At 37.4% G+C, this 12,532-nt stretch overlaps 1 protein-coding gene across 2 annotated transcripts in view; it reads left to right on the top strand.

Annotated features, from left to right (window-relative positions):
• The first annotated feature begins 274 nt into the window (after window positions 1-274).
• The window catches only part of zdhhc21 (zinc finger DHHC-type palmitoyltransferase 21), a 23,209-nt gene continuing 10,951 nt past the window's right edge, over window positions 275-12,532 (top strand). For both annotated transcript variants that reach the window (XM_016269436.1, XM_016269437.1), the window contains exons 1-5: window positions 275-373; window positions 1,044-1,110; window positions 1,607-1,812; window positions 9,425-9,523; window positions 10,947-11,058. In XM_016269436.1, coding sequence (XP_016124922.1) covers window positions 1,659-1,812; window positions 9,425-9,523; window positions 10,947-11,058 — 365 coding nt within the window. In that variant the 5' untranslated portion in view covers window positions 275-373; window positions 1,044-1,110; window positions 1,607-1,658. The remainder of the gene's footprint in view (window positions 374-1,043; window positions 1,111-1,606; window positions 1,813-9,424; window positions 9,524-10,946; window positions 11,059-12,532) is intronic.

Raw genomic sequence — 12,532 nt, 5'->3', positions numbered from 1 at the left:
TACATTTATATTTCCAAAAATAAAATAAAATAAAAATAGTTAAATTAAAATTAATTAAATAAACATATCGAATAAGCTTCATAATTTTTTTTTAAAATAATAAAAAAAAAAGAAGTAGCTTTCAGTATACCAAATTCTTCTGTAGTTATAATAGCTTTTTTGGAAACTATTGTTACCACTGTCATTTTTATAAGGGCTTTTTGACCGCACTCGTGAGCCGTTTTGACAGTTCAGTGGCGCTGGCCACAAAAAGCGTTTCGCAATTTGCGGCTTCCGTACAATCACAGTCCAGGAAGAGCTGATGTCTTTCAATCTTAGAATCCAACGCTAAACCCGCGACACCCAACTGAGACACCACCGTATTAGAAAATCAGTGAGTATTATTATACTTCGGTAATCTGATGTCATATTCCTTTTCGCAGGTTGTGGGTTTGTGTACCAGGTCTTTATTCGGCTGTGTATCATCCTCTTGGGCTTCACTCATCATGAGCCACTGCCAGGAAATGTCGACTAGTTACAATACATATATGATGAGTAGACATGAAGAGAACAGAAATGCACTAAAATTAGAACATGTTTACATGAGTTATTTTATTAGACGTGACGGTTTATGAATTGAACAGATTTGTTCTTAAACGGTGTCTATTCTCACAACATAAGGAGAACTGTCAGTCCATCTCTGTTGCAGAGACGTGCCGTTTTAGATGAGAAATCACAACATTGCAATCTTTTATTTTTATTTATTCATTTATTCTTTCTGTGCCTTTTAGCATTGTTCAAATATTTCGCAAGATTCGTTTAATTACATGGGCGTATGCATGAACAAAGCCTGTGTAGTCCAGTAGGTGTCTCTTATGTGACCACTTTTCACTATTACTGAAAAATCTGCAGATAACTTATTCTTGATCTAACAATTTCGGGATCACTCTCGTTGTGTTTCTTTTTCCACATAAAGACAGGATTTCTTTTTTGTTGCAAAACTACAGACAACAAATCTGACACATGCCTACTGATAAAAAGTTTTTTTGTTTTGTGTGTTTTAGGTTGTCATGGGCATGGCTAGGGCCACTGTGATGCTGCTGCTTTTTATGGACTGACACCATTAAAAAGGTACTACTGATTCATGTAAAGCTTCATCCGTACACTTCCTTCATATGCAAGATTTTATAATACTGAGACACTTAAGCATCATCTAACATTATGCATGTATCTATGCATTTCTAAAAATCAGCAGTAAGTTCATTCAACATTGATATAAACATTTGGACCATATTTTAAAGCTATACCACTGACAAATTATCAGAAAGAGTCCCACTTTATAATTTTCAGTATTTTTTAATATGATAAAAAAAAAATTTTTTTTTTTAATTTTTATATATTATGCATTTCAGAAAACCTTATTATTTGATATCTCCTGAACTGCATGAACTCAGTGTAGTCTTAGACTTCTGAACCACACTGTTGACTTGCTTCATTTAATTGATGTACTTGTGAAGACATTATTTTATACGCTGGTTAATTTTTCATATCCTTTTTTGGCCTTGAACAAATCAATATGTTCTATATTAAATGGTACTTTTGGCTTCCATCCAAACTCTACATTCAGTCTGTTATCAGGAGCTGCTTCGGTTATCCTGGCACATATACTATCTGGAAGGATGAAGCTACGACTGCATTTTGTGGTGGACCCCATGGGCTGGTTCTGCATGAGCATGGTGCTGTTTGTCTGGCTCTATAACAGCTTCCTGATTCCCAAACTGGTGCTATTGCCACATTATGCAGAGGGACACATACCTGCTGCCTTTGTGGTCTGTAAGTTCTATGACCATGTTCTACTGAAACCAGCCCCTATTATGTGTTGCAATCAGTTTTTTTTCAGGTTTGGGAGAGAATAGCTTTACTGAAATCTTATTGTTCTACAATCTGGTTTGTGCAGATCATGGGGGACGAGCTTCAAATGAGTCGGTTAAAACATGAATTCTTCTTAGATTAGAGCAGATCATTGAGATAATGAGGTCTTGTTCACTGTGAGAGTAAGTAGAGTAGCAGGACAGGTTTACGTACAACAGTTTTTTTTTTTTTTTTTACCACTACACATCAACAGTTCAGAACTAATTACTAGGGGTGGTCCGATCAGGATTTTTGAGGCCGATCACAGAAAGCAGTATCTGCTGATACCGATCACCGATACCGATCTTTTTAAAGCCTACTTTTTATAATTTATAACTATTTATAGTGATACTCCAATCAGGATTTTTAGACTTTTATTCAGGGCCTGAATTTCATTTTTGAAAATGGGGGGAATTCCCCTCTTAGGACAGATCTGCGCTCGTTTCTACGTTAGATTGATAAATGAGGCCCAATAAATCTAAGCTACACATTATTCAATGCTTTTTACTTTTGCATTTACTTCTAGATTTATATATTGAGTTGCTCAAGCAATTGGCAAAACCTTTTAACTACTTTTCTTACGTTATCACAAACTTACCATTGACAGAATTAGACAGCTCTGCTGCCTTTTCTTTGCATTTAGATCTTTATTACAAGCAATCCTGTGGTTCATAAAGAACTTTGTTTTCCTACCTCCACGAGTGCCATCTATTATTGCCCTGTTTATCTAAAAGTGCTCTTTCCCTTTAAACCTAGCCAAAAAGCCATATGTGTTGACTGTGAAACACAGTAGACTTTAATAATATGCATTTATGGTGTAATTACTACATTTTCGTGTCAATCCATGTTCATATTTACTGTGCAAACAATTACTGTTACTTTAATTCAGCGCTTGTAGCTAGAGGTCTGCGCGGGACTGTTTTTTTTTTAGTCCCGCTCCCGCAAGGTTCTATTCCGCACACACTGGCTCCCGCTATATATTCACTCTGTTCACCCGCTGTCTGCTTAGAATAATTTTATTTCCGACCCGACCGTTCCCGCTAAATTTAGATCTCGTTTCCAGAATCTCACATTTAAATTTCCGCCACTGAAAGAAAGAGATATAGGCTGACAAATAAAAGTGTATTCTGCACAAAATTGTATGTTATTTTATTCGTCTTGTCAAGAGTCTTGAATTTATTGACTTTGACTTGAGTTTATATGAATTATCTTAAGACACAAAATTAGTTTAATATTTTATGCAACACCGTAGGAAAAAAGTGTGAAAAATGAGAAAATAAAATTGTACAAAAATTGTATTTCTTATTTGTATTCGTCTTGTCAGGATACAATTCATTTAACATTGACAACATATATTTACCACCGGTACAGCCTGCTCTGAGCATCGTTATGCACATAAACACAGACCCTGCAAATAAAACGAGTGACGTTAAAGCATGCATGCAGCGCGTGCATAATAGTGATGGGATGTTCGGATCATTTTACCGACTCGGACCTTTGAGTCTCGTTCAGCAAAATGAACGAATCTTTTTTCGAGTCATTTCGTTCATTTAATATATTCATTAATATAATGAAAATGTTACGTGTTACTTCCCTAATACGTCTACTACTTACGCAAACGTTGATCACACTGCAAACAATACAAAACTGCTATAAGAAACAGAAAAGATTAATTCATTGTTTACCTGGGTCTTCAGTCTATGATTACCTCAGCTCACCTCTTATCTGACAAGTTTTCGGGTTTGAGTCGTTCGTTCAACACGTGACAGCTCCATAAGCTTTAACCAATGCAGTCTGAGCCGGAAAGAGACTTGATGCACGCCAGGGAGGCAGCCATCAGCATCGGCGCCATTGTGCATGTGTCCAGCGTTTATATTTTTTCTACGAATCTTTGAGTTAACATGATCTAAACATGAGTGGCATTTGCACCGCTGCACCCCCACACTTTGATGCTCATGACAAGAATAGCATGTATAGTTATCTTTATTGAAGTGAATTAGGTTTAAATCGCCGTCATGCATGAATGAATGATATTTTTGCAATTTTACACATAATCCACGATGATCACATTACACAAAACTGAAATTGCACGTCAAAATAACACATTGTCCCCCCCCCCCCAAATTTCACAAATCACGTTTTCAGGGGAGCCCATGTCTTATTAAGGGGAGCCGAGCTCCTCCTAGCTCCCCCATAGTTCGCACCCTGCGTGACAGCATTGGATAGAGAAACTAGTTAATTTACAGCTTCCTTACAAACGGGTGCATAGTTAGTTATTATTATTATTATTATCATCATTATTATAATTATTATTTACTCTTACAGTTACGTGATGCGTTTCTGGTCTCAAATTGTAGCTTTTTACTTCTTACAGTTTATAAATGTGTGAATTTCTGTCATAATGGTTCTTTTCCATAACACTGAATGTTGTAACAGTGGTAACAAAGAGTTGGTTATTATTATTAAGTCTCTTTCTGGCTCAGACTGCATAGGGTAAGCTTATGGGGCTGTCACGTGATGAACGAGTGACTCAAACCCGAAGACTCGAGAGATTAACTAATCAGTTCTCTTTCCGGCTCAGACTGCATTGGTTAAGCTTATGGGGTTGTCACGTGATGAACGAATGACTCGGAAAAACCCGAAGACTCGAAACAGGTGAACTACTTGGCTGTGTCCGAAATCGCCCCCTATACCCTCATTCACTATTCCCTACATTAGGTCACTAATTCAGTTTACTAGAAGGAGTGAATAAAAACGAGTAGTGTATTCGGACACTGAGTGCACCGGAAGGAATGCCGCTTTTGCACAGTTTGTGCTTGCTGTTTATTAATCTTTTGAAACTAGCAAACTAGCAGCTCCAGTAGTAAGATTAAAGGATTTATCTTGAACTCTGGCACGGAAATTATGTATAAACCCTAATCAAACAATTTAATAATCAATTTACAATGAATTTTACCCGTGTTGTACATTATGCTGTACGCCATGGATGAGCGCTTTGTAAAAATGAACGGATTGATTATCCAGCTGCGGGCGCCATCTTCTGGCGAGATGCGGGAATTCATTTGGCGCGTGACTCTCACGGTGCATTATGGGCATTCTCTAGCCGTTGAGCGGAGAAAGGTGTAACTGCAGCCTGGAGATCTCTAAATGGGGGCGGGAACTCCAAAACGGGGTGGGAGCTCCAAAATAGGGCGTGGCTTCCTCCCATTGACAGACAGGCACATGACACGCATGTGCAATTTTTTCCCCCAATCCACTTCAGTGCAAACTCCGCCCCACAGTTGATTCTAAAGATTTTATTGGTTGGGTCAATTAAAGTGTTGATTTCCTACACTATGCTTCAAAAAATGCTAACGCCTAAACCTACCCCACACCTGACCCTAACCTTAACCAGTAAAATTGACTGCACGGCGGGATTGGCGCTGAATAGCGTGGTAAAGAAAGATGCAGTTCAGGAGATAAACAGTTAATAAGATTATGCGATATGAGATCGTTCCGTAACTCCCCAACAGGACCTCACCGGACAATGGCACCTTTTTAGTTACACCCAGCGTCACTACCCCCTCCTACCCTGCCAATTTCGAGCCCCGGGACGCCCCCGCTGCTTAAAACAAAGCGATAAGAGTAAAATCTTCCCCCTGCGCTGAGCTGGGACGGCTGGCGGGAGTGCTCGTGGGTGATTCCCGTTTATATCATGAAGCAGATGTTCAAACTCCAGTCCGAACACCACTGGCCACAAGCTTTGGGCTCTGCTCTCACGGAGAATATTTATTTATATAGCATATCTTATTTTAGATGAACTAGAAACAATGTTTAATTTATAAAGTTTTGTTTGGAAATGTAAGTAAATATCAATTGGCTGAAGCCAGAGCCAATGGTGAAAGTCTTTGAGCGAGGAGACCCTGCCCCATTTTGGAGGTTCTGCCCACTTTTGGAGTTCACACCCCATTTTGGAGATCTCCGGTCTGCAGTTATACCTGCTTGGTTGAGCGTGCACCAGTTGTACACTCGTTTTTGCAGTGCATTGTGGGATTGAATGAGTGCACTCAACAACGTCCACTATGGTTTCGGACACCACTAAAAATGGCTGTTCCCTCAAATAGTGCCCTATTTAAGGGTATAAGGGGCGATTTTGGACACAGCCCTTGACTTATTCCTGTACAGAACCTATATGATGTTGCGCATGCGTGACTGAACGAATCACTCCCCAAGACGACTCGTTCTTCCCGAGTCACATTAAAGATTCGTTCAAAATGAACGAATCGTTCAAGAACGACCCAACACTAGTGCATAACAGTCCTGAGCGCAAGCTGTAGGCTAGCGGTGGTCAATAAGAATAAAGCGCAGATATGCTGTTCTAAATGGACGTCGGGAACGGGATATTGTTAGCCCGCCCGCTCCCGTTCAAATTACACCAGTTACCGACCGCTACCGCGTTTTATTCGGGAATTTAATCCCGTGGCGCAAAAAATATGGTCGGTTCCTGCGGGAGAGCCGTGGGGGATGTAGACCTCTACTTGCAGCGCAGCTGTAGACTCGGTGTGGAAACGATCTCTGCACTGCTGCAGACGCACCGCTACTGGACTCACTACCGGACAGCAACCGTGTGCAGTGAACTCTTTAATCCGTTAACATGAGCGCGGAAAAAATACGCACCATGTATGCACTGCAAACGGAGTAATGTGAACCTGGCGTTATGTAAATGACAATTCCTGTGTCAACTGTGCAGCGTGTAGCTCGCTTATAGACAGACGTGATGTGTGGTGATTTGAAGCCATTTGCGTATTTTGAGAGAGAAAGAGAGAGAGTGCGCGCATGTGATTCACGCTGCTTGAGAAATTACGTCTCGCACAAGGTTTTCAAATTACTTTATAAGTTATTTAATGAAAAAATATGCATTATAGCAGCATATATACAGCATTATAATTATTTCACCCACGCCGGACAGAGACTGAGACGGTGCCGCTGCAGAGACCACCGATCAAACATCCCAATGTGATTATCGGCCGATAGTGATCGGTAGATCGGATCGGAGCACCCCTACTAATTACAAACCTGACACTCTGTGAGCATAAGAGTAACTAGATTTGCATTTATGAAGGAAATATTAGACAACAAGAGAATAGTGTTAAATGTTTAGGCTCCAGTCACACTAGGCTTTGAGCATGCAAAACTTTTATGGACACTGCAACGGTTGTATGCAGAGTGTTTTTAAAAAAACATAATTTAACTTAAAATTAGTGCTGTCAAACGATTAATCGCATCCAAAATAAAAGTTTTTGTTTACATAATATATGTGTGTGTACTGTATATATTTATTATGTATATATAAATACACACTCATACGTTCTTCCCGAGTCACATTAAAGATTCGTTCAAAATGAACGAATCGTTCAAGAACGACCCAACACTAGTGCATAACAGTCCTGAGCGCAAGCTGTAGGCTAGCGGTGGTCAATAAGAATAAAGCGCAGATATGCTGTTCTAAATGGACGTCGGGAACGGGATATTGTTAGCCCGCCCGCTCCCGTTCAAATTACACCAGTTACCGACCGCTACCGCGTTTTATTCGGGAATTTAATCCCGTGGCGCAAAAAATATGGTCGGTTCCTGCGGGAGAGCCGTGGGGGATGTAGACCTCTACTTGCAGCGCAGCTGTAGACTCGGTGTGGAAACGATCTCTGCACTGCTGCAGACGCACCGCTACTGGACTCACTACCGGACAGCAACCGTGTGCAGTGAACTCTTTAATCCGTTAACATGAGCGCGGAAAAAATACGCACCATGTATGCACTGCAAACGGAGTAATGTGAACCTGGCGTTATGTAAATGACAATTCCTGTGTCAACTGTGCAGCGTGTAGCTCGCTTATAGACAGACGTGATGTGTGGTGATTTGAAGCCATTTGCGTATTTTGAGAGAGAAAGAGAGAGAGTGCGCGCATGGTGATTCACGCTGCTTGAGAAATTACGTCTCGCACAAGGTTTTCAAATTACTTTATAAGTTATTTAATGAAAAAATATGCATTATAGCAGCATATATACAGCATTATAATTATTTCACCCACGCCGGACAGAGACTGAGACGGTGCCGCTGCAGAGACCACCGATCAAACATCCCAATGTGATTATCGGCCGATAGTGATCGGTAGATCGGATCGGAGCACCCCTACTAATTACAAACCTGACACTCTGTGAGCATAAGAGTAACTAGATTTGCATTTATGAAGGAAATATTAGACAACAAGAGAATAGTGTTAAATGTTTAGGCTCCAGTCACACTAGGCTTTGAGCATGCAAAACTTTTATGGACACTGCAACGGTTGTATGCAGAGTGTTTTTAAAAAAACATAATTTAACTTAAAATTAGTGCTGTCAAACGATTAATCGCATCCAAAATAAAAGTTTTTGTTTACATAATATATGTGTGTGTACTGTATATATTTATTATGTATATATAAATACACACTCATACAGTATATATTTTGAAAATAATTACATGCTTTTACATGTATATATTTATATAATTTATATTATATATAAATATATTTAATATACAAATATAACATATTTTTCTTAAATATATACTGTATGTGTGTGTATTTATATATACATAATAAATATACACAGCACACACACATATATTATTTAAACAAAAACTTTAGATTAATCGTTTGACAGCACTACTTAAAATACATCTGAAATGTAAAAATTAACAGTCTACTCCACTTCACTACAATTATGCCGATTTAAAGTGTGCATTGTTTTAATTCAGTTAGAAAGCCATGCTGTGATACACCAATCTTCTCTTGGTTACACATCTTCACGTGATATGAATTTGCAGGTCAGAGTTTACCAAACTTGTACTTTGGAATGCAGAGAAATCTGCATGAGCTTGCGTTTCCTGTTTCCCACATTCAAGGGAAATCAGTGGTATGAAAAATGTAGTATGTCTACCCCTTTAGGCTTTGGTTCTATGTAAATGGCAAAGTTGACAAGTTAGTAAATAAATGCTAAACAGACGAGACTAAGCACAATTTAATGTGCAGATAGATTTAAGAAAGAAAGACAATTGAGAGAGAAGCCCTGTTTCCAAGGTGATTTTTGGTGATTCAACCAAGAGTTGTCAGAGCCGAGATGCCTTTACTGTTTCCACTTGGTATATATGCATTTGTTTTGTATGATTACTTTGCTTACTTTACTTTGTTTGGATTACCTCCCACTCTACGTCACTTTGCTAATAATACTTTGCTATACATACTATTAAATGAGCCACATCATGTAGTGACTTATGAGTGAGCAAGAAAGCAGGCAAATGAAAAGGAGTGTTTTTTATTTGTTTGGTATTTTTTTTGGTTCTGCTTAAAATTTTAGTGGAGACCATGATACATTTTTAAGGATTCTTTGAATAGAAAGCACTTATTTGAAATATAAGTCCTTTGTAACAATGTAAAATTGTATAAAAACAAAAATTAGATCAGATTTCTAGTTATAGTGACTTTTGTGATAAATATGAAATTTCTCTCTTTCTCAAGTTTACTATCTAGCATCACTTCTGTGCGTCTCAGCATTATTCAGGGCTTCCACCGCTGACCCCGGAAAACTTGCTCAGGACCCCAAAATTCCACTCGCAGGTATGAAGCCTAACACTCACTTATATGTTAGGGCAGTGTAACAATTCATGTATGTTATTAATCCACAGTCTGTGTCTAAACTGTTCTCATACTACTCTTCTATACTTCTCATACTGCTTTAATGTAGTAAATAATTTTGTTCGTACATGTTAAAGGATTTATTAATAATTAATTGCTAAAGCTAAGTGCCCCACAGACACAAAATGAGAAACAAATATAAAACAATGTGTCATTATTTATTATCATCATAAAAGTGATTACATATATTCTTGACCTTTTCCACTGCGAATATGTCTGTAAAATGTTTATACATACAGGTAGATTCTAAGGATGTGTTAAGTTTACGTAAATGTTTTTGCTTGTGTGTGCACTTTAATGTGTGATTTAAACTTATTTAAAGTTGTGTAAAGTCATAGACCTAATTTTTACCATACTTAATGAAGTTCCACTAACTAACCAGATGAGGGCAGTATACCTCAGTGTTCAGTGACTTAAGTCTTAATACCTTCGCTTAGCATGTTAGACCATTTTTAGAATGTTATAGTAATGTACAAGTGATCCAGTGTACAGTAGTCAACATTTGAAGTGGATCAAAAAAGTTCTTCATAGTTGTCCTAAGACAAGAACGCATTTTGGTTTTAGGACAACTTTGATGAAAGGTTTTGATCCACTTCAAATGTTGACTACTGTAGTTTGGTACACTTGTGAATTTAACAGACTTAAATCCCTATCAAAACCGATTTAAAATCCCTTTCTAAAGCAGGGAAATACAACATTTATCTGTCAAAATGAGAGATTGAAAATTAGAAAATGACAACACTAATATTTATTATATTTATTAATGTTCCTGTCAATGACAAAACATTTCTGATTATTGCAATATAAATGTATTTTACATAATATAGGCTTACATGTTTTGGTGCACAGTAATATTTAACATGTCCATAATATTATTGCTGAAATTAACATTGTCTATTGATAGTAATTTGTGAACACTATGCAGCACACATTGGCACAAGTTGTTTGTTGAGACAGCTGTAAGTAACCTTTTCCTAGGTTGGCTTTCCTGAAAAGTGCAAATACTTTGTATAATTGCCCGGGATAATAATATATAATCAACCCGGGACTCGCTACTTAATCGATCAATAGTAGAAAAACAGTGTTTAGGAAACCTGCTAAAAACTAGTAATATTTAATTATTTTAGCAGTTTTCAACTTTGAGGTGTGTCATTGTTCACATGGATGAGCAATTTTATACAGTCATTTGTCCTGAATTTATATGAGACTAAAATAGAGGAAAAAATTATTTTGATGTTCAGAAACTGAGTACCACTAGATGGCAGCAAAGACCTTTTTTTGTTACAGTTACAGTTTTTGTAGCAGCACTGAAAATGAGTTGAGATTTTTTTTTTTGTCATTTCAGAGAGAGACAACTGGGAACTGTGCAATAAATGTAACATTATGAGGCCAAAGAGGTCACACCACTGCAGCCGCTGTGGCCACTGTGTCCGTCGCATGGACCACCACTGTCCCTGGTAAAACTTTAACAAGAAATAATCAAGTCAATACACTACTACAAGCTTTTGTTTGAGCACAGCAGTCTTTAAAAAAAGTGCTGTATCTATATATTATTCATGTATTTTGTGCATGTGAAAACACAAATAATGTACTTATTAACAGTGACCAAGTACATTTTATTACTGGTGCTCTGATGCTTGTTATCTCTGTGTGAGACATCTTGAGATTTTTACAGTGGTTTAGGATCCAAACTGAAATCTGGCCTGTTGACCCATGTTCACAGTATAACCTTAAAAGACCCTGTACCCCAGACAGCTTTACATTCCTGGTGGGTTTTGTATAGAGGAAGTTTAATGAAGTCTCTGTAGAGAGGTAAAACAGAGGGAGAGGCGATATCAAGTGACCAGAGAAGCCTGTGTTAAGTCCAGCCCTACAGTACAGCTGAAGAAGGCTGCTGTCTGTCTGGACTCAGCAAATCGTGACTCCCTGTCATCGCCTGTAATGGCAAAGGGAAGAGGAGGAAAAAAAACTTGGCCGTATCATTTTCTGCATTTACGAACAGTTCATCCTGCTCTCTCTTTAGGCCCTCTCTGCTCTTTCTCTCTTCTCTCATGTTCTTTATTCTGGTGCTTCTTCCTGTGGCGTGATCTGTCTTAAAGGGATAGTTCACTCAAAATGGCAATTCTGTCATCTTTTACTGACCCTCAAGTTGTTTTAAACGTGTATATGAATTTCTGCTTAGTACAAAAGAAGATATTTTGAAGAATATGGGTAACCACACAGTTGCTTTTGAATATCATACAGAGACAAAAATACATACTAATAACTCTATTTTTGCTTTTGTCAAGGTAATTAAATTAAATCTTTTAATAACTGAATATGTAAAGTATGGTATTCGGGATGAAAAGCACCCCTACTGTTGGGGCTAAAGGGACAATAATTAATGTGATAATCAAGGTAAAAGGTTCACCAGCATGGGGCAAATGCCCTATTTAGAAAATACAACCCCCACTCCTCATTTATATGATTAAAAAACGTGTAGCTCCATCAATTTTTAATAAAAATATTTACATATACATACACACGCACACACTATATATATATATATATATATATAAGTGCTGTCAAACGAATAATCGCAATTAATCACATCCATAATAAAAGTTTTTGTTTGCATAATATGTGTGTTCTGTGTATATTTATTATGTATATATAAATACACACACATACAGTATACATTTTGAAAATATTTACATGTATTTACTGTCTATATTTATATTCATATAATTTATATTATAAATATATATTTAATATATAAAAATAACGTATTTTTCTGAAATATACACATGCGTGTGCGTATTTTTATATACATAATAAATATACACAGTACATGCATATATTAGGTAAACAAAAACCTATTTTTGGATGCGATTAATCATTTGACAGCACTAATATATATATATATATATATATATATATATATATATATAT

The sequence above is a fragment of the Sinocyclocheilus grahami genome, unplaced genomic scaffold (genome assembly GCF_001515645.1).
Source record: "Sinocyclocheilus grahami isolate Dianchi unplaced genomic scaffold, SAMN03320097.WGS_v1.1 scaffold52.1, whole genome shotgun sequence".
Taxonomy (NCBI): domain Eukaryota; kingdom Metazoa; phylum Chordata; class Actinopteri; order Cypriniformes; family Cyprinidae; genus Sinocyclocheilus; species Sinocyclocheilus grahami.
This window is presented reverse-complemented; position numbering and strand designations above follow the sequence as displayed.